At 42.8% G+C, this 21,706-nt stretch overlaps 2 protein-coding genes, 2 long non-coding RNA genes and 5 other non-coding genes across 10 annotated transcripts; 1 reads left to right on the top strand and 8 right to left on the bottom strand.

Annotated features, from left to right (window-relative positions):
• Positions 1-296: 296 nt before the first annotated feature.
• On the bottom strand, positions 297-4,382 carry LOC120721744. The gene is made up of 12 exons (XR_005693248.1): positions 4,318-4,382; positions 3,715-3,748; positions 3,409-3,439; positions 3,007-3,054; positions 2,772-2,817; positions 2,443-2,491; positions 2,151-2,200; positions 1,893-1,947; positions 1,497-1,540; positions 943-981; positions 661-743; positions 297-463 (listed from the first exon to the last, which is right to left on the bottom strand). It is a non-coding gene; the product is annotated as an uncharacterized LOC120721744 (long non-coding RNA).
• Positions 533-604, bottom strand: LOC120721856. The gene has a single exon (XR_005693277.1). It is a non-coding gene; the product is annotated as a small nucleolar RNA SNORD31 (small nucleolar RNA).
• LOC120721855 lies at positions 808-879 on the bottom strand. The gene has a single exon (XR_005693276.1). It is a non-coding gene; the product is annotated as a small nucleolar RNA SNORD31 (small nucleolar RNA).
• LOC120721745 lies at positions 1,160-17,364 on the top strand. The gene is made up of 4 exons (XR_005693249.1): positions 1,160-1,319; positions 10,942-10,946; positions 12,214-12,218; positions 17,351-17,364. It is a non-coding gene; the product is annotated as an uncharacterized LOC120721745 (long non-coding RNA).
• Positions 1,651-1,776, bottom strand: LOC120721851. The gene has a single exon (XR_005693272.1). It is a non-coding gene; the product is annotated as a small nucleolar RNA SNORD22 (small nucleolar RNA).
• LOC120721854 lies at positions 2,022-2,092 on the bottom strand. Its single transcript, XR_005693275.1, has one exon. It is a non-coding gene; the product is annotated as a small nucleolar RNA SNORD30 (small nucleolar RNA).
• On the bottom strand, positions 2,303-2,367 carry LOC120721853. Its single transcript, XR_005693274.1, has one exon. It is a non-coding gene; the product is annotated as a small nucleolar RNA SNORD29 (small nucleolar RNA).
• Positions 7,617-12,271, bottom strand: sb:cb1058 (uncharacterized protein LOC394209 homolog). Of its 2 annotated transcripts, none has more exons than XM_040012251.1 (3): positions 12,172-12,271; positions 9,574-10,319; positions 7,617-8,137 (listed from the first exon to the last, which is right to left on the bottom strand). In XM_040012251.1, the coding sequence occupies exons 2-3, from the start codon at positions 10,225-10,227 to the stop codon at positions 7,985-7,987; spliced, it is 807 nt and encodes a 268-aa protein (XP_039868185.1). In that variant the 5' UTR covers positions 10,228-10,319; positions 12,172-12,271; the 3' UTR covers positions 7,617-7,984. The 2 variants fall into 2 exon arrangements, with proteins under 2 accessions (XP_039868185.1, XP_039868184.1); XM_040012250.1 differs by having other exon boundaries at positions 9,574-10,322.
• Positions 16,730-21,597, bottom strand: b3gat3 (beta-1,3-glucuronyltransferase 3 (glucuronosyltransferase I)). The gene is made up of 8 exons (XM_040012249.1): positions 21,319-21,597; positions 20,842-20,949; positions 20,533-20,713; positions 20,256-20,439; positions 19,990-20,151; positions 19,814-19,900; positions 19,469-19,672; positions 16,730-19,218 (listed from the first exon to the last, which is right to left on the bottom strand). The coding sequence occupies exons 2-8, from the start codon at positions 20,933-20,935 to the stop codon at positions 19,120-19,122; spliced, it is 1,011 nt and encodes a 336-aa protein (XP_039868183.1). The 5' UTR covers positions 20,936-20,949; positions 21,319-21,597; the 3' UTR covers positions 16,730-19,119.
• Positions 21,598-21,706: the final 109 nt, after the last annotated feature.

Consider the following 21,706-nt stretch of genomic DNA (forward strand, 5'->3'; position numbering starts at 1 on the left):
CTCTTTGACATGCAATTCTTTGCAAATTCTGGTTGTATCACAAGCTCCTACAGAGACAAATTTGGTACTTTCCACCATTCTCACACAGGCCAGTTCTGCATAATTTGTCATCTCATCTATCAGCCTCAAGCTAATTCTTTGACAGTTAGCATTTAGGTTTGATTCAATTTGTGCTACAACACAAAGCATCCTGTGTTATCCCTTTAACCTGACATTCTAAAAACTTGCACTATTAAAATGTTCTGGTTTATAGAGTCTCCCCACAGTCACACTTGAAATAAAACTGCTCAGTCTGCTAAAGTTTAAACACTTTATTGTTTTGTTACTGCAAATTTTAAGTGACAGAACCCCACAAATGTAAACATTATCACAGGTGTCCACACAATTCCAGTGTAGTTCAAACTGCAGTCATCTTGGTGGCAGCCCACAGGAGATCATCACGATGTGGCGCGTACCGTCCAATCTGCAAAGTTTAAAAACAAACACTTAGAAACATGGAGGGCAGGAACACTCACGTTATGATCATGTCTGTTTTAAATCAGAGTATACCAATCAGTCATGAATCTTCAGACTGGGGCGGTAAAACAACCTCATCACTTCTGCTTAACACTAAACCGTTGCCTAATTAAGTAACTTTTCCAGTTTAAACTGGTTACTCACCATCATGACTGTGCGCAATGTCAGTCTCGTGACATGAGGTGCTGGACACAGACCACATGACTCCATTGCCTCAAACAAGAAACCTGCAATAGATGAAATGTGTTAGTAGAGTCTGCTTGTGGAGTGACTGAGAACACATTTTAGCTGCTGAGATCAGAGTATACCAATCAGTCACGAATCTTCAGACTGGGGCGGTAAAACAACCTCATCACTTCTGTTTAATGTTTAACTGGACATTAAGCTGCTGCATGCTGTTAAAACAGAACCAGAGTTTGTACTCACCAGCATGAACTGACTGAACCGACGATCTGGAGTTTAAAGCTGTTTAAAGACAGACAAGTATTAAGTATCCTGCTGAAGCTCTTTTGGGGAAAAATGTCAGACTGACATTAACACTGTAGCGAAGCAAATCTATAAAGCAGCATTCAAAGCCACTGTGTTATAAAGTGTCAAAGAAGTTTAAATATAAAATTTCTGGGATGTGATCAGAAAACACCTCTTCAGCCATGCCTCAGTCAGCACTCCTTCTCCATCAGAGCACCAGCAGGTCACCTTACACCTGGAGGGGTAACAGTCAGGGTTCTCAGCGCCATGCTAGGCCAACAGGAGGGGAGACCAACCGAGTTGGAGGGGGTAGAGTCAACCCCCTCTTTGACTGTGTTAACCAATTCATCATTTGCACAAACCCAGCAGTACTAAAGTCAAGATCCAGGGCTTTCACAGTCTTATCAGACAGGAAGCATGACTGCACAGTTTTAGACCTTAATACCAGAATCATTCATCCTTTATTTTCGCCATTTCACTTTTCTGTTGATGTTAACATGCACAGCACCTACCTAGGGCTTGCGTCCAGCTCACAGCTTTGACAGGCAGCTCTGTCCTGAAGGACGACACAAAGTTACATTAGCAACGTCTGCTCACAATGACGTTAGGCTACAGGTTTGTTCCCGTGCAGATAAAACATCAGATGATTCACAATTCCAGTATGTTTCCATTCAGACTGTTGGTAACCCCAACAGGTCATCCCCTTATTGCCAAGGCAACACCAGTGGGTTCACCTTTTCAGGTCTGGCATTGACACGAGGCGTAAGACGTGTGCAAGTATCATCATACAGGAAACTTGAGTGACACCCATCAGTCTAAATAAAAGTTTTTAGAGTCCATCAAGCTCTAAGCCTCCTACATAAAGATGTCTAGATGAGCACTAAAACGAAGCTACAGAGTTCACCCACCTGGACAAACCGCTGGGATGGTGATGGCAGCATCTGGAGTCCAAACTTCAGCTACCTGTAAGATGATTGCATCAAGTCAAGGTACAGAAAGGAGGTTCAAGTCTCACAGTGTTCCCTGTGGACCGTCACTGACTTCAGATTTAAATTTTATCAACAGCAGTTCAGACGAACGAGATTCCAAAATTTCTCTCATCATTTTCAGCAGGTCTGAATATTTAAAACTGCACAGATTTTTTTTTTTTTTTTTTTTAAACATACCTTCAAAGAGGAAAGCCTCCATGGAGCTGCTGAAGCAGTCATCAAGTCACCTGACAACAGAAATCATTTACATCACTCAAGTGGCCATGCAGATTGTATTATGACAAATAAAATACACAGATGATAGAAATCCTTCAAAGTGAAAAGCTGCAGTTGCTCAGACGTTCGTGTCGTTTCACATCGGGTCAAAGTGAGCTAAGTATCATCATCACTGAAACTGCGCTGCAGATGAGACGTCTCGTCTCTGCACGACAAGCTCAACAGAAAGAATATTCAAGTCTTAAATCCTTACCTTGAAACTTTCTCGACTGCCTTCCTCCCCAAGGATTTGGTGGAAGTCCCTAAAGGAGAAGTTGAACCGTTAATAAAAAATAAAAAAAAAAAAAAAAAAGCAGGGACTACTTCTTGTGCCATTAAGGACTTGCATGTTTGATCAGGGCTTTGGTGACAAACTGCCATGTGACACATGTCGTCCAGGTGTTTGATGGGTGCTAACCCATTTCATCCTTTCAAACAGTCAGAAATGCCTCACATTATGGATCCAATAAATTAATTTAGCATTTCAGATTCAATTTCTAGAATTTCACATTAACCTGAAAAAAATTAAAGCTTAATACTTACATGCGGATTTGGCATCACTTCCTTCTGAAACAACTCCAACTTTAGCCTAGCAAAGAAATACGACTGTTAATCATTTGCAATAACTAACATTTACATGTTTGTTAGCCTAAATTAAAGGGTAATCAGATTAAAGGTTGACATCACATTAATCAGGCATATGCTTGTCATTAATGGTAATCATCATGTTTAAAACCCTACTGTGGAATTTTAACAACGGCAGAAAATCTTAACTGACCTCTGAATTTAAGCCACTCTGAACACTGCGGGGTTCACATCAGAGGACCTACACAGAAAAAAAATAAATATCTTGGTTAATGAGATCTGTATTTGAACCCTCAAGAAATTAGAACTAGAGATTTGTCAATTCCTTAACTTTAAACCACAGTCATTGTCTTATAAAAGTGTTTTAAGAGCCATTACAGCACAATTAGGTTGGAGCGTTCATGCTGCTCAGAATCTGGTAAAGAAGCTTCTTCAAAACGCTGATTCAGTAAGAGAGAGTTCCAAGATTCATCACCGCAGCACAACATGCTCATTTATAGCCACACAGATGTTTAACTGCAGAGCCACTGAGAGAGATCATTTAAATTCCTAATCCAGATTAAAATCTGAAGCACTCAGAGCATTTTCTAATTACCTGATGTAGGAAGTGTCCTCACAGGCCATGCCTGAAACCAGACGAGAAAAAAAAAAAAAAAAAAAAAAAAAAAAAAAAAAATGGCGCCGTTAGAGAGTTGTAAAAGAAAAAGCACGAGACGATCAGTGGTGATTCCTTCATGCTACTCAGTGTTTGAAATCCTGTCTTCAACGTTTTTATTCAGTGAGAGAGTTCAAACAGGTCATCACAGTAGCATGACCTTTCACGTTACGCCATTTAATACGTTTACATGACCCTACTCTCCATCTTATAATGCAATAAAGCGAATCTGTAAACAGACATTACCTGTGCAGGAAGCACGTTTCCAGCAGCTCCGAATCTGGAAAGAAAAGAAAGAATGCGTTAGCATGCTGCAGCTAGCAACAAGCTAGCCATGCCGTTTACCACGTGACCGCTAAAATTTAACGTGCTACTGTTCGCGTGAAACAGTATGAAAACTGAGTTTAACAGCGTCTCAAATCAGAATAAAAAGAGTGCAATCACTGCCATTCAGGACAGGTCTGTGAAAAGTTTCATCATTTAGAGACGCTGTTAGTTGCCGTGCGGTCACTTCTGAAGCCATTAAAATGCAAGCCTGCTTTACGCTTAAGTCTCAATACTGGATGCATCAGGTAGAGAACATATTTTTATTATTAGTGACAGAAGTTTCAGTCGAAATGTTTAAATTCTGCTGGTGGATGGTTGAAGATTACGCTAAAATCTGGTCGGTGCTCAATGAAGAGAAACTTCTAGCAAAAACACCACGCAGCGTTTAAAATGGCTGAAAATGAGACGTGAACTAACGTGAAACTGCAGTATCAATACAGCAGTTTCTTTCTTTAAAAACATCCAATTAGTGGATAAACTCTGCAACTAAACTAAAGTGGCTAAGTGTTGCACAAATCTTACCTCTGCCAGAACATCGAAGGAAGTGGAAGAAGAGCGCGGTGCATCTCGTTTTTATGTCCTGCCTGTTGGACTCCGCCCACCGGCAAACGTCACCGAGTGGCTAACGCTTATCTTGACTCTCATCTGTATTCAGCTATGGGTGAATTAAACTGGATAGAGTCTTTTGTACACAACCTAAACTCTGTATTTTTAACGCAAGAACATCGCTGTCAGCATGTAGCTGGAGAAAGCCTACAGAGAGTGGATTTTACTACGTCACTTCCGCTAAGATTGAGCGCCATTTTTACCTCCACCAGATGGCAGCAAAGACAGATTTTACAGACCTTAGTGAGTGTGTGTGCGGGCGGAATCCAATTTCTACATCAGACAAGACAGAAAAGAATTATCCAGCTAAAGCATAACATATATTTAAACAGCGGAGCACTTTACTATCAGTGATACCTGCGTAGCCAAATAATGCAAAAGCAATTTTGACTCAGAACACGTGATTTTCTACTCTTCCACCCTCCACATTGTTATTCTTTCATGTAAATATCCTCCATTCCAGCAGTGGGCGAGATCAGGATCTGGGTATGACTATTGCAAACTAAACATTGTTCATTTACTGGAGTGATTTCTTTTCACTGAGTTCAGGATTTGAACACAACCTTAAATTAGGAATGATTTTTTTTTTACTTATCATCTCTCATTCCCCTCTCTAGCCTTGACTTGTCCCCATGAAGAGATAATGTCCAGATGTCTCGCTTATTATGCTCGGATTCTCCAAAGTGTAAAAAAAAAAACCATGGTTTTATCTCTCTCTCTCTGTTTTTTTTTTAAGGCAGAAAATGAAACACCGTCCAGCCATCGAAATGGAGCACACAGTGCTTGGATGAAGTATGAAGTGCTACCACAACATGAACAACGTGTTTCTGATACTTCCTGCCAGCCAGCAGCTCATGTGTGAGGGCAAAATAACCTGATAGTGACAGCAAATGATGAATCCAACCTGAAACAGTACGTTCCATGGTAACCAGAGCAGCTTTTGAAGGAGCCATCCAAGCCAGGGTGTTTCAGCAGAGGCTGGACCACTGCCTGTTTAAAAATTACAGGTACATCGCCTAAAGTCAGGCTGCTGTTTATAATCCTTTGAATGTAAGGTCCAATAGTGCCCCAAACTTCTTTAAAAAAACGAGGGGGAAGGACATCCCTGGGAGAACCAGACTTGATTTGGGTGACAATTTTACCCAGATAAGACAGAGACACAGGTTCAAAATGGCTAAAAAATGCTAAAGGCTAAAAATAACAGAAGGGTCATAAGAAGGGGGTAAAATATGTGCTCTAATAGATAAAATCTATTAAAGAAAAACAAAGAAATTTAAAAAAGCTTCACAAGTTTCAGCAGAAGCTTCTGTACAGTTGGAGTGGGGAGGGTTAAGAACAGAGTTTAAAATACTAAATAAGAGACGGGGCTTATGGCAGTTGTTGTTAATAACACCTGCAAAATAGGCGGATTTCTGGTTCTTAACAATTTTCTGATATTTATGCCAGCTATCTCTTAAGATATCATAAAACACTTGTAGCTTGTCTTTTTCCCATTTGCGTTCTGCTTTTCTGCGCTCTCTTCGAGCAGCCCGAGTGATGTCGTTCAGCCATGGCTCAGACTTCAGTTTAGGCCGCCTGACCTTCAGAGGAGCAACAGAAATGCTCACTGACTCAACCTGTAAGAACCAAACACATTACTTGGTGGAAACTCACACTCCCTTTCTCACAGGTTCACCCACTGTGGGCAGCTCTTTATGTTTGAGTTGGAGCTCAGTGATGCCCTGGTTCAGATCTGGAAGGAGATTGACCAGGAGACCAGACTGTCTCATTAGGAGCATGCTCCGACAATCTGAGACATGCATACAAGCACGTGGGGGCTACACAAACTACTGAGTATCATTTTGAGCTGCTGCATAATTTGTTAACTTGATTTTTAAGGTGTCTTTGGAGCTGTAGGTTCTCTGTAGGTTGATCATTTTCATTTCTATCAATGTGGGATCCTTTATTTCCCAGCACATTACCCAGTCCATATCAGTATAGATCTGCATGATCTGTTCCCACTGAGATCTAAAGTGTTCATTTCCTTTAATTTTTTTAAAGTGTATGTTTTTTAAATTTATATATATATATATGCGCTCTTCTGGACAGAGCTCGCCGATGTTGTTCCTGGGATCTGCTGGAGCCACTCGCCACATCTTCTCAAGCTCTTCTCTGAGCCCTTGGTATTTCTCAAGCTTCGCGTGTTCCTTCTTCCTGATGTTGCTGTCATTCGGTATCGCTACGTCTACCACTATGGCCGTCTTCCTCTGCTTGTCTAATGCCACTGTGTACGGTTGGTTAGCCACCACATATACATATATATGTGTGTGTGTATATATATATATATATATATATATATATATATATATATATATATATATATATATCCACCATATATATATATATATATATATATATATGAATATGTGTATACATATATATATATATGTATACACATATTCACATATATATATATATATATTTGCAGACATCTGTTCAGTATCTGTGAAGTGGATAAGGGCAATAAAAAAAATAGATGAATGAATGTTTGAAAATTAAAGACCATTTATTGCATTTTTGTCACATCTACAAACGTCCATTATTAATAGTTCTTAAATACAGTCGTCAGTTTTACAAATCAAACACATAAAAAAGACACAACTTTGCATTCAAATAGAGAAAATATGCACTATTTAATATGACTTTTTTGACCAAAAATAAGCATTATCTTTTTCTGGACGGACATCTAAGCTTACACCTCCCTGCTCTGTCCCTTCAGGTTTAATAACCTTCACTAGAACACACGCAGGGACCTCATGAGGAAAAAGCTAAAAAGCTGTAATAGAAACTCTTACATATTCCTTTGCACAAGGTTGGACCCTGTCCGTCTTTTTCACTTGCAATAAAGCCTACATAAATAATAGAATGTGTCCATAATAATGTGAATCCCTAATAAAGTTTAATTACTGATTTACTGCATACTATTTACTCATAAATAGCTTGTCTGATTAGGCAATGAGCACCACGGTTAATCCTACAGAAGTATGTATTACTCCACAGCTAAAGTCCATCAGTCAGCTGCTACGTTTTAAACTTTCCACCCCCTTTGGTTACACATCAACACTCGAGGAGTTTCACAGCGCTAAACCAAAGGAAGCAGAGATCATTTGCACTGCGAGCTCTTAGTAACGAACTGGATATTAAGAGCTAAAATGCTCTTACTTGACTAAAACTGGAGATCAGAAGGGGACGAGCAGCTGCTGAACTCAGTCACATAAAGACCAGGGATTTCTGTTCAGGCCAGTCTCATAGACTTCAGTGTAAAACCAGCAGCCCATCGAGCTAAAGTGGATCCCTGCAGTTTGTGTCCTGACTAAGGTGCATCCTAATAAGGCGATAAAGGTTCAGCTGAGTAATCAAGACTCAGTAAGTTACATAATTGATTAATATTCCTGAGGTGATGACTCAGACACGTCATGTGGTAAATGTTATACAGGCAGGATTGTCCGATACTTTGCAGCAGTCGCGGTAAAACGCTGCATGACCCTGATATTATTAATTGTTAAGAAGCCTCAAGCTTCATTGTCCATCTCTATCTCCATTTCTATTGAAATTCTGCTAACACTGAATTGTGCTGGTGCTTCTTCTTCGACGACGGTGAAGACGACGATGGCGAGGAGTTCACCGGGGAGAGCGTGACGCTGTAGAGGTTGGCGACGAAGGCCTCCCAGCCGCGGCGCAGTGCTCGGTCCAAGGCCTGGTGGGAACAGGAGGAGTAAGGGTTAGCTACATTACAGCCACTGACAGGTGACAAGAAGAACCTCAGATGTAGTTACAATGTTACAATGATAAAGGCACTCCCCCATGGCAGCAGTCCCCCCTAGCAGGACATTGCATCACAGACAAAACAGCTCAGCAACACCTCATGGAATGTGACACAGCTGCTCGAGCGCCCTCGAAACTCTACATCACAGTCCGATCGAGCATGTGTGAAACAATGGAGCAAACACCAACTGCTAGGACCCAAAGGATCCCACCTCAGTGCTCTTGTGTCGATAATGAGTCAGTAATCAAAGCAGCTCCCTGAAGCTGTTTTGTGACTGAGCTCTTCAGTCTTGAATTTTGTTTGTAGTTAGATGCTGAATTTAAATTGGCCAAGCGCTTCATTAAACAGGTAAAATAGTAATAAACACCTGGAAGTAGCCATTTGCTTAATATAAATGTGTTACTGGAAGTTTTTCTTTGAATTTTTACATATGTTGAATGTTAATGTTTGACATTATCCTGCTCTAGGCTCATTTCTTGTGCACGGAATAAAAGGATTTTTCCTGGAATTCACTGGAATTCCTGTGCTCAGTATACAAATTAATGATTGTTTCTGTTGTGTCGCAGCACGGCTGCTTCCTGGGAAATTCCAAGAGACACGCTATTGACCTTTTCTATAAAAAGAACCAATGAGCTTTATTATTGTCTAAAAGTCCATCTGGAAAATAATGAGCTCACTGGAAACAGGTTGTGCTGTGGTAACTCATGACTAAATATTTAACCAGCGCCGCACACTGAGCTGAAACCAACCAATCGTCTGCAGAGCGGAGCTGATTAACAGCACTGGAATGTTTTTTCACGGTGTGGGGTTTAGCAGGCGGGTCAGCATCACCTGACCTCGTTCCACTGATCAAAGGACATGATAGAGGAGCCACAGGAATGTCACCTGTGTGTGTGTGTGTGTGTGTGTGTGTGTGTGTGTGTGTGTGTGTGTGTGTGTGTGTGTGTGTGTGTGTGTGTGTGTGTGTGTGTGTCAGCAGGAGCAGAAATTCTTTACAATAACCTGCTTAATTTTTCGTCATTAAAAATGACATAGAGGAAAAACTCATTTGGGGGTGACTTCATGTGCCGTGACACGCACCAGTGGCCGCTGGACCTTGGACGCGCAGTGGCAACATGTTATAAAGGTGATATGATAGTTTCCATGGCAGTTAATAACCCAGAGTGCATTACGTGGAGGATGGCGAGGGAGAACTTTACCCCTCTGTTCCACACATGCTGGGCGTGCAGTTACACAACCTTCAGCTTCGGCTTAAAGTTTAACCCGACGCAGCGAAGCTAAATATGGAGTTTATGTAAATGTGACAAACTGAAGAGGAAGTTGATACAAGTCTGCAGCCTAAAACAACACCGCACATTTTCTCTCACCTTGCGGTAATTTTTCCTCTTCACCACTTTCATCCCTTCCTCTTGCTCCTTCATCATCCTCCTCTCCTCCTCCTCTTCGTCTTCTCTTCCTCTCTTCTTGTCTCGGATAAGGACTTGGTCGTCAGCGTCCTCCCGAGCCGGGAAGTGAACGAGCACGGGTTCCTTCTCCCAGCCCGCCTTTTCATTTTCTTCCTCCACCTTCTTCAGGTTCTCCATCTCTATCTCAATCTTCACCCTGATGTCCTCGGGGAAGTCAGCTGGACCCTCCGTGCCCAGGCTGGGCCTCTCCTCTCTGGCTGCGTCCTCGTCTGCTCTCCCCTCTTTCTGCTTCCTCCTGGAGCTTCTCCTCCACCTGCTGCTGCGGCGGCTGGGTTTCCTCCTCAGGAGGCTCTCGTCGTCATCTTCCATCATGCCTTCGCTGAAGCCAAACACCTCGCCTTCTTCCTTCTCATCAGAACAATGCACCGCTGTGATGGATGGGTCACTCGAGACTCCCTCCTCTATGTTGCAAACATTTACACCAGTCTCCTCTACCTCTGTGGCGGCCTCGGGCTCGTCGAGGCGACCGTAGAAGCCACTCGATTTGTCTAGAAACTTTGGGGCCCTGATGGAGCTTCGGACTGAGCTCATCCTGGAGTTCCTGCCAATAGCCATCTTTTTGTTGGAGTTTCTTCAAGTTTCTGTCTGTTACTTCTTTTGGCCTCTGGTGCACTTTCTCACACACTCTTTCTGCTCCTGGTTTGTTCCTGCTGAGAGAGGAGAGATTAGAGTTTAAGGCTGTTACATAACCCTGCCCTCTGTCAAACGCACAGTCTGATCCATTTCCATACAGGCAGCCAAAATTTCAAGAACAGTGATAGGAGATAAAAGCTGAAGGAAAAAGCGTAAAAGACCATAGACGAAAGATAATTACTTTTCACATCAATGTGAGTATGTGTGTGTTTTATCAGCCTCTCTGGATGGTAAGTACTGTACAACAGATATGCTATGCAGGCGTCACAAGAATGTCTGTGTTTGAATATCGGTGGCCGTGACCGAGGCTGGAGGTCAGAGTCAATGTTATCGGGGTTGTGATGATAAGAGATGTCAAAAAACTGAACGCGCAGCATTCTTAGCGCTGAAGATAAACACACAGGGAGTCGGACAGCCGGATGTGCAGCCAAAATCAATGACTTCAGACTAACTGTCGGTGTCAGCGACCTGCTTGTCTGTCCATTCTCCACCTGTTCTGAAAGTCAGTCATACAATCTGCGTCAAAGATCGGCATGTGTTTTTCAGGGGTCCCGTGTAAGCACAGTGTTGTTTAGATGAGTTCCTTATATTCTGGCTGTGTTGGAGTGGCTGATGACTGCTCCACTCCCTGTGCAGGAAGAGTAGCATTATTACCTCCACCAACGAGGTTATGTGCCGGTGGCGTTGGCACGACTGATCCGCGTTAGCGCATTAAAACAGGATAATCCACGTTAACGAGTTAACGCAGATCAATCCGTGTAAGGGGTTACTCGCCGTTAACACGTTAATGTTAAACGCGTTAATGCTGTCATTACGACTAATGCGATTAACAATTAACCCATCTGGAGCGCAGACTGACTCAAAATCTCTGAAATGTCTCTGTCAACGCATTTTGGGCAGTTCGTCCATTTTAATCACGTTAATCATTAACCACGTTAACGCAGCCCTATTAGAAACTGTTGCCAACATATTGGAACTTCCTTATAACATCTTAAATATCATGTCACATTTGACCTCTGACCTCTACTTTATGATCAGTGGACTGATCTGTGTGTCACAGTGATTACAATGCAAGCCACACAATCAACGAGCGTCTCTCAGAGCGCTCCTCTTTGAGGCCCTCAATGATCACTGCTTGCTCGACTGCCCTTTTGGGCAGAATTGCAACTGCAGCAAAAGCTTCGCTTGTACTCTCCGCCTGGTGGGACACTTTTAATTAATAAAAGAAAAGCAGCCAAACAAACATGTGTGTTAGTCCAGGATGAGGCAAGAAATCAGCTGCTGTGACATCACTGATTGCGCTGCTGGTAGAAATGAGACGCACTCAGGGGTTTTGACCCTGCAGTGAAAAAGTGCAAGATCGCTTCCCCTCCCCTCTGCGATCACCTTGTAAACCGTTTCACCGCAAGTTACATAACAACAAAGTCCACACTAATGCTCCTCTGAAGGAGTACACTTCCTGCTAATAACCAGAAACCGCAGACATATTTGGTGTCCTTTCCAGATCAGCTTTGTTTTTGAAAACAAATGAAGACTTTGGATTGTTACAAGGGTGGCAAACAGAAGGGGAAACCAAAAAACGTCCTTCTGTGCTCTGACAGACGGTGTCCTGGAAATCTCGAAGACTTGCGAAGTGCAGGTAACGTTTCATATAATGTGCAGATTGCAAAATAAAGACTGAAAGGTGTTGTGTAATAGGAGGCGAATAAAAAAAAAAAAGGATGACTAAATTAAAGTGTTAAAAATTAAACAGGGCTGAGAAGCAGCCCAACAGTGAGAGCATTAAACAGGAGTGAACAGAAACGCCTGCTACCACATATTTAACAGTAACGCCTTCAACAGGTGAAGAAATAGTTGCAGCCTTACCAGATCTCTCGCTCTCGTCTCGTTCCCCTCTCGGTGTGTGAGTCTGAGTGAGTGACACGGAGCCGGGAGCGCTGCTTATTGCCCTCATACACGTCACACGCCAACCCTGCCCAGACCTGCAGAGTCTTCGTCACTGGTACGAACACACACACACACACGCTGTAAAACACTCTCCCTCTCTCCACCTACACACACACCTTGTCATTACATCCTTGAACACACACTGACTTAGAGATAAAGCCATGTATTAAACAGGTCAAATATTAACTTACTGAAAAAAATCTCAGCAGCAGCGCACGTCCTACCTTTGCTGGGTAAACTCGCGGGATCCAGCTATAGAGGCTTTGCAGGGATGCAGCGGTGGGTCAAGTCAACAAAGTTTTGGCTTCAGTGCTCAATGCACCAAGGTCTCCATGGTCAAATAAATGATTTATTGGTCCGATATGGACACGAAGCCTTATGACTTAGAAACTATGATCGTTCAATCTCTGATTTGCCTCATACTTTGTTTTAAACAGCTCTTTATAGATGAACCTTTTATAAAAACTCTATCAACTTTATTCTGCCTGTGAGCTCAGTTATTGCACTCTTATGCATTACACCAACATACAGTGGGGACTCTGTATATCCTGTTGGTCCTGGAGAGGCTTACCTGAACAGTCTGTTAACTTTCTGGATACTACTCTGGATACTAGGACTTCCCCCCCACAGTCCAACAATATGTAATTAGTGAGGTTGGGTTAAATGTTAGCCCTGTGACAGTCTGGCGACCTGTCCAAAGTACAAAACCATTTACATACTGCATTAATCGATCATTTTATAATCTAATTATTTGGAATATACATTTTTCTTTCATTCTGTTAGCACTTTATCATCAGCTGGTTATGTTAACAGGACAATTCGTCACTCACTCGGTGTCCAGATATCAGAACGAATCAACTGACTTCAGTTTCTCTCCACACTTTTTATCCAGGCTGCCTGTCATGTGGTCTGTGTCTGCGGTTGCAGTTTTGTCTCTGTTTTTGTCTGTAAGTTTGTTAGCTTATTATTAGCTGTGATGGAATGAAAGGAATAGTTGTCCTTATCCTCCTTCCCATGAGAAGATCAGCTGGACTGTATCCATTTGCCAGTGGAGTGGCATGGTCGGCCATAAGGGCGAAATAAGGATCACCAGATCACTTCTTCACAGAATGTGTTGTTAACATCAGGAATATAACATTTATGTACCATTCTGACCTGAATGAATGAATTTATCCAGCGTGCCTGCAATGATTTTTAAACCCAGCAGATGTCGCTATTAAGCAACACACCAACACGGCGTAAACACGGTAAGGGTCATGTAGCGCACACTCCGTGAGGCCTCATCTAGCCATCACTAGTCTGACCTGATCTGATAAAACAGTTACGTTTGTTTCTGTCACTTTGTGCAGATCTAAAGGGTCTTATAACTTATAGCTGCTGCATGCTAGGTGGGCTAATTTTTGTGAATTGTGGGTGCAGCTCTGTGCAGCTAACCAGCAGGTTAACTTTAGTTATGTCTGTTGTAGATTCATCACTCTGGTCTCCAGCCGTGGAGCTACAGAACACAGGGAAACACAGGGAAGAGGTATCCTGCCATAAATCCTATACATAGAAAAGTGGTAATGGTAATGTAGTTGTACATAAACCTTTTCTGGAGTAAAAGTACACATGTTCTGTATTAACAAACATTTCAGACTCTGTGTAATTGTTTAGTCATTGAATTGTACACCACAGCTGGAGCTAATTCACTCAGTCACACCATAATTTATTATTCGATTAATAGTTTTATATGAATCTTTTAGTTCTGCTGAATAGCATGAGAACATAAAAACATTTTTATAGCTTCTCTGTTTTTGAATGAATCAAAAATCACCATGAAAGAGATGATCTGTGCTACACATCAGTAACTTGCTGTCTTGAGGGTTTGTTGACTTTTTGAAGGTGAAGTTTGCCAATTTAACATTTAGCTGTTGTTTCCACTGAGCACCGGTGGATGCACTGATTTATCACTGGTATTTCTACAACAGCAGTATTGTTTTACTCCCTTAAAACGTACGTAGCTTTTTGTTCTCTTCACAGATGGCACAATAGTGTCGTGGAGGGTATGTCGTGCTCTTCTCTGGTCAAATTTGGACAAGCACGCCCAAAGATCAATGATTTGTTTGGCCTTGTCCTCTCTCCACAAGGCAAATAATTGGTCACATTCTAATGAAAGTTTTAATGAAAGAAAGAGCTTCACAAATTAAAGTGCATTAACAAGAGAAAATGCGGTCGATGCAGGACACTTGCAATACTTAGGGAGGTGTCGTTTCAGTGCAGACAATCCCACCAAACGCTTTCAAAGCATACAAATGTGGCATGAACTGGATTCAGTAGCCATCCCTGTTTTTTAGTTACACGATGAACACAAAGAGGGTGTTGCACCAAAGACCTCACTGTGCTCAGATTTCTAGCAGACTGCCATCTGCAGCTCGTACGAAAGACGTCGACTCGTCTGCAAACACTCGGCATTGACACAATCGCACTTCAAATCTATGCGTCAAAACGAGTCAAATGATCCACAGGAAGACCAAAGCCAGTGTAAGAGACCTTTTAGATGGTCTGAACATAAAACGGTGCCATACGTCGATATCGGACTGCACATTCCGTCCTACGATCCCACATTCCTAGCTCTGCGAGAAAACAGTCTTCCAGATATGCCAGAGGCCTCCTGAATTTGGATGGGAAATGCCTACTAAAATCAGAAGTCTGCTGGCTGGCCTCTGGCTGAACAGTGTCTGAAACAGGTTCTCAGGTGGATCAGTAGAAGTTTCTGGTGCCCCAGGAGTCCTTGAAAGATTGTAACTATTTCTTACCAGTGTGCTTATCTTGGCTAGCAAGGTCTTGGGTCCAAATCCACCTGCAGCCTCTCTGTGTGGAGTTTGCATTTTCTCCTCGTGTCTGCATGGTTTCTCTCCGGGTACTCTGGCTTATTCTCGTAGTCAAAAGACAGTTACAAGTTAGTGGGTCAATTGGTCATTCTAAATTAGCCATAGGTGTGAACGGTTGTCAGTTCCTGTGTTGGTCCTGTGACAGGCTGGGACCTGTCCAGGGTGTACCCTGTGCCTCACCCTAGGACAACTAGGCCTGTTGAATGGCCTAAACTAGACTGACTGATATGTAGAGAACAACTATAGTTTTTCCACTCTTGCACGAATCTTGGTCGTGATTCAAATTGAAGGCGTCCCTGCAAAACGTGTTATCATCTTAAAACAGATACATTCATCCAAACACAACTAACACATTAATCTCTCTGCAAATCTTGCACAAAACCTCCCGTAATTGGTTGCATCCTTGATTTGCTCGCCGCAAGAAGACAGCCATTTAAAAACCACACGTGAATCAGTGTAACACCCTGAACTGTTAACTTCTAATGCAGGTAAACCCCGGAGTAGGAATGTGTGTATACGGATTAAAATCAGTTAGCCTGGTCAATGATATGGTAGTGTTTGCACAGTGAACACTTTGTCTGGGTGGGACTGGGACTGGGAGCTGTTTACCTCTGTGTGTGTGTGTGTGTGTGTGTGTGTGAGTGAATGCCTGCTTTTTTGCCCGTGTCACATTTAATAGCCCTTTGTGCACCTTCATGTAAACGCATGCAGAGGGTTCCTCTGCAGCTGTGATGACACACCATCAGGAACACACACAGATTAAAAGGAGTTTAATGATGTGTTATTCATGACAGTGAAGCTCATACTTTTACAGGTATTAATACAACTTCTTTCAGTATCACCACTAATATCGTCTACTGCGTGTTCGTGCAGCTGCACTTGTGACTCATCGAGGACCAACAGTGGCGTGCATGTAGCTCTGACTTCAGCTCCTCTTACTCATCTCCCACTGCATCTTCATCTTGGAGTCCCTCCGCGAGTACACCTCCACACGCTCCAAATATAGTCACCAAGTGGGCCGCTTCCCCCTAGAGAGGGCGTACCAGCTGTCAATCACGCAACTTCAGCTGTTCTGAGGTTAGAGAATCCCCGCCCATGAGAGAGTAATCACCCATGACTGAGCAGGTTGCAATGGTCGCTGTCAGGCACAGACAAGTTGGGGCTCGGTATCTGGACCGTGAGGTGAGGATGTGGTGAATGTGCAGAACATCCGGCTGGAAGACGGCGTTATAGACGATGCTAGGTGCAGACAACGTGATAAAAATAACAGACACGCTGCGTGACAGGTCAGAGGAGAGGGACCAAGTCATATATCACAGCTTGACTACTGAAAGTGACACGCTCAGACAGAGAACAGATGTGCACAATGAATGTGGTGTGTGTCAAGTCAGCAGCTTTTAAACGCCTGGGGCTCATAGTCCAAAAGGTGTTGGCCCTGAAAACTCGCTGCAGGCACCAAAGATTAAACGCCTCAAAAGCCTGTCTCACCGCCGACTACCTCCATGATTTTCAATATAACTGCTATTTTTAAAAAAAAACGAATTTTAAAGACAAAAAAGCTTCACTTAAGTTCAAAAGAACTGGAGACAAAATAAAGTGACAAAACGTGTTTTTCATTACTTTTATTTCCAAGGCCAGGGACAGACATGATCACACTGTACAATGTAAAGAACAGTAATAAATACATTATACACCAGTAGAGAAGTTACTTACAGGCACTAATTACACGTAAGCAGGCACTAGCTGTTTTTACAGCGTCTGTTGCATTGCAGGGAGTGTGGAAGATGACGAAGCACAGCTCGAGTTTCCATATTCGGCAATCTTTAAGTACCAGGGATTTCCTGCCCGCTGGAGGCAAATTCAAGTGTTTTTCTGATCGCAGCAGTGTCGAAATGTAACACGTTTGTTTATTGCATAACTCGTTTATATGCGCTTCAGCAGAGATGTTTGTTTAATTAATCACTGCCTTAATGGTTTCCACTCTGAGCGTGGTTTTTAAAAAGCATCACTAAAGCTGCTCACAAAACACTGGGTTAAACTAGCTGTGGTGTGATGACACCAGTTACAACCCAGAACTTGTGCGTTGGGTGTGGATCCATTACACGGGTGTTTGTCGTGCCCGTGTTGCTAAGTTGCACCACTTTGTCTGCAACACGGGTTGTTGAGGGCTTAATAAAGACGCAACAGCAAGTCGTCCGTGGGGTTTGTTCACTGCTCGGCGTGTTTAGAGAGCACCGTCTCAGTCATGGATATTTTTATTGTTAAAAAAGACGTAGTAAGTATTCACTGCCTTGGCTCTACAATGCTTAATCCTAGACATTGTTATTACAGTTTGAGTAAAGATTATTGACATTGCTTTGATGCTGATGACTTGTTTTTAGGGGTAAAAAGAAAAAAAAAAAAAAAGGATCTACATCCTGAATATTGACTTACAAACACAAAAATCAGAAGCCATGCATGAACTAAGTGCACAGTTGTAACTGATCCTTGGCCTGAAAACTGGAACGACACTGAAGGCTGCACTGCTAAACCAGGGTACACATTATATCCATGTGACTGAGGGACCAGAACCAGACCTGGGACCATATAAACCCCTGTCCAATCAAAACTGGATGATGTCCGTATCATTTCATGTTTTTTATACAAAACATAAAGCTGAAAAAGGATCTAGGTGATTTAGAAATCTTGTCACAGTAAAGTAGCTAAGACGGCTAATTCCTGGAAAACATACTCTAGATATCAGTATCAGGTTTTTGCTTTAAACCCCCTAAATATCGGTATCTACCACAAATGTCCTGTATCTGTCAGAGTCTAGTAGACGCTTCCCTTATTAATCATTTGTATATAAAAAAAAATAACAGTTTGCACAAAACACTTAGACATGAGCTCAAATAAGCAGCTCAGTATCACTAAACATAAAATTCAGACCCAGAATTGAAAAAAAGATAAATGTGTTCTGAAATCATCACCAGCCCAAATCTGCTGTGTGAGCAAAACTGGGGTAATAAACAGTCCAACACCTTCAAAGTAACCTTTTGTACTTCATTATCACACCCGCACTACTGAAATGTACACGAGGGTCCTTTGAGCTGCTCCCTTACTTCCCATGGGGTCACCCTTGCAGACTTAACCCTTGGGACTGCTAATAGGAGTACACTGGCTTGTTCTACCCCGACGCTGCATTTGTGTCACCTCCTAGTCCCAATCCGGGGATCTTTGGCATGCTAGGCAAAGGTTTTACCCACAATAACATGAAGCCACAAACATTTATGATCATCTAACAATAATGATAAAATTTAGTAATTTTCCCCCTAAAAGGCAGTTTGTGAATGAGACACTCACAAAAAATGACAAGCTTGGTTGTCTGCATTTCCCCCTTCTTTCTTCATCATCATATTGGCTCAACTCACTATTTAAAAATAATGAAATGAAAAACCAAATCCTTCTTTTTAAAATACCACTCCATGTTTTGGAAAAGGTATATACACGGTTTCTGCCTGTCACATCATTTATACATCCAGCCCCTGATAAAAACATCTAAGTGCTGCCGGGAATAGGAAACATCACAGGCGTCTAACTGAGCTACAAGTAAACAGAAGTGATACAAGACGACCCTGCTGTGAGACGCACCCTCCCTCCAGTTTTAAGCCGCAGTGCTCCAGCAGCAAGGCTTCACAAACTAATACACTGGCGCCCCCATCAGGTAGTAGTTTAACATTGACACTGACTGTACTGCTAAACAAGGATCGCAAACTCAAAAACGAAAAAGACGCACACACTAACATACAATCAGCACAGTTATGACAAAACACACACTCGATACACATCTATATGTACAACCGGGTGTAACAGTCTCTCAAAACCAGGTTCTCTCCTGTACTTTAGTGTTTACAGTATTTACAATGCAGTTACGTATGCAGCATTAACAGCAGAATATAATCACACACTGTGTGCGCATGTGTGTGTGTGAGTGTGTGTTGATGTGCATGTGTTTCCCTCAGACCTCCACAGCAGGGTCTGAACCCAGTCCCTGAGCCTGCAGCGCCTCCTCTCTCTTCATCTTCGGTTTCTCTGTCCGTGTGTGCCACACCAGCACCTGCAAAGCACACAAACACACTATTACTACACGTGACCTTATATATAAACTGTTACTAGAATCGTAATGCAACTACTGCAAATGCCAATGCACGAACACTTCTTTCTTAAAGGTCTCTTTTTCTGCGATTTCCATAAATCATAAAGAGAAAAGACTGAAGACTTCAAAACAAAGCATTTCACACTGAATCATCTGTTCTAAAATAATTCTAGACAAGTCTTCATTCTTATCTCTTAACACACACACGTACTTTAGTGCAGTTGTCTGCTTTGGGCTCCAGTTCATCCATGGTAACCAGTCCCTGAAGAAAGCTGCTTTCCAGCAAGCCCATTGGTGCCTCTCCGTCAAAGCATGCCTCTGGATTGGCCAGGACCAATTTAAGGGAAACGGCGAAGCCAGCCATGTCGATCGGAAAGGGCCGACTGGGACGCCAGCCGGTATGGAAGCGAACGACCTTAAACAAACCATCGTAAATATGATCTCAGTATTTTAGATCAAATGAAAAAGCTAAAAAGCTTAGCTCTTAGGTGCAGTTAGATGCAGGGGATTTTTGCATCTTTAAAACAGCAGCATGGCAAAATGTCAGTGACCTTACCTTTCCTCCTTCAACCACAGGCCTCTCATACTTCATCCCTCCAACCAGGCCCACCGGCCAAACTGACACCCGCTGTGTGCTCCTCATCTGAGGAAAAGAGGACATTTGTTCGCAAGCATCAGCAATAAGCCTAATAGTGAAAGAAATAAACATAGTCACACACTTAAATATCCCACCTCCTCAAACAACTGCAGGCTGTATGTGTTATCGTCATCAGCAAAGTACACCACTCCTTGCTGGTTATCCCCTCCTGGCTGAGCCCTCCTGTCCTCTCTAAGCCACCGTAGCCCTTCGTTTCTCTGCTCCACTCCACGGGGCTTGAGCCAGCTGGGGTCACCCTGAGCAGGAGAATGACTCAGTGTTTTTAAATAAGGAACAAAAAAAAAAAAAAATTGCAAGAACATGCGTGGATAAGACAAAAATAAAATAAAATTGAACGAACCTCCTGTAGTTTGCGGTCCTTGGCGGTGGGCATGTGTAGGTGAGTGTAGGTCAGGCCGCTCTTCATCAGCAGGTCGGTCACCAGAGGCGTCTTGTGTGGCGAGTCCTCCACCAAGATCCAGTGGAGCCGAGGGACATGGAGAAAAGTCTGGGACATACGAGTCAGCTCGGCCTTCTGCACCAGCCTGAAAACAGATGGAAATCGGAGAGAGGGTGAGATCAGTGCAGGAATGCACGGCGGAGGGTGGACACCAAGCAACGGTCGCTTGGAAGACTACCTTGCATATGTCGGCGTGATAACAAAGATGGTGGGCAGGGACGGTTTGGCTGGCTGCTTCTGAGGTTGCTTTGTTACTTCAAACTTCCTCATCTCCTCCTGAAGACGGTGTAGTTCCCCACGCAGTCGAGATATGGTGCGGTCTTTAGGGAAGTCATGTTCTGTACAGTCACAGCGCTGGCCTGCACAAACAAATCAAATCAAAGTGAAGCTCTGCCACTCAGGTTTGCACATTTTTGACTCCTTTACACCTGCTGATGCTGAAATTTTATACCATTATTCATTCTGCTCATAGGTAGGATTCACTTACCGAGCTGCATCAGTGCATAGATGAGGCCCAGGAGCGAGACCATGAAGTAGAGCAAAAATACAGTCTTCAGCTTTAGCTTCATCCTCGTTGCCATGGTGCCCTGACTAGCTGAAAGTTGACAGAAAGTGCAACTTGTTCACGCTTTTCTTATTAACCCAGTTGTTTATGTTCTGATGAAGTTGTGCAGGCTGTAACCGAGGAGCTAAACTGAGTTTAAATGTACCCAATTTGACACAAGCAACATTTAGCTTGCTAACAAGCTAAGAGGGAAAGCATCCCCATGCAGCGGGACGTTTCTGAGAAGCTAACTGAGGAAAAGTTGAAGCTGTGCACGGGTCAGTGTGGCCTAACTCCCGACGAGGTCGAATAACATGAATCTAAATTGAACTCAATGATAAACCAGTGGAAGCTAAGCTGTATTAACCAGACAAGCACAAACATTCCCATTTTTTTCTTTTCTCTTTTTTTTTTTCTTACCGGAGGCGACAATCGGCGGAGCTGAGCGATGGAAGCTCAGAGCTTCATGTCATTTTGGACAGATGTGCGCAAAGGCACCTCACAGCATCCATTCATTCGGCTCAACTATGACATTTTTTCTGCAGCTAATGTACCAACAGCGTCCGGTTTCTGTGCGACGCGAAAAGGAATCCCCCTCGAAACATTTACAGCCACACAGACAGTTCCAGAAGCGGCACAGAAATCTGTGCAGCGTAAAAATGAAAGAAAGAAAAAAAAAGTACTTATCAAATTAATTATCACTCATTTTGATAAAACAAATATTTTTAAAATCTTAAAAAGGAGGTTCACATAGGCAGCTCATTCTCTTGACAGTACTTTCGTTAGAGGATTTTTTTCTTTAAAGGTT

This window comes from Simochromis diagramma, unplaced genomic scaffold (assembly GCF_900408965.1).
Source record: "Simochromis diagramma unplaced genomic scaffold, fSimDia1.1 OVJJ01000604.1, whole genome shotgun sequence".
Taxonomy (NCBI): domain Eukaryota; kingdom Metazoa; phylum Chordata; class Actinopteri; order Cichliformes; family Cichlidae; genus Simochromis; species Simochromis diagramma.

Excerpts from the sequence above, each read along its gene's own strand:
- b3gat3 (XM_040012249.1), bottom strand. The coding sequence starts at position 20,935 with ATGGCAACGAGGATGAAGCTAAAGCTGAAGACTGTATTTTTGCTCTAC. Across the intron at positions 20,440-20,532 it reads ATCACGCCGACATATGCAAG|GCTGGTGCAGAAGGCCGAGC; the intron begins GTAGTCTTCCAA and ends ATCTGTTTTCAG. Across the intron at positions 19,901-19,989 it reads GCCTGCAGTTGTTTGAGGAG|ATGAGGAGCACACAGCGGGT; the intron begins GTGGGATATTTA and ends TCTTTTCCTCAG.
- sb:cb1058 (XM_040012251.1), bottom strand. The coding sequence starts at position 10,227 with ATGGCTATTGGCAGGAACTCCAGGATGAGCTCAGTCCGAAGCTCCATC. Across the intron at positions 8,138-9,573 it reads AGAGGAAAAATTACCGCAAG|GCCTTGGACCGAGCACTGCG; the intron begins GTGAGAGAAAAT and ends TGTTCCCACCAG.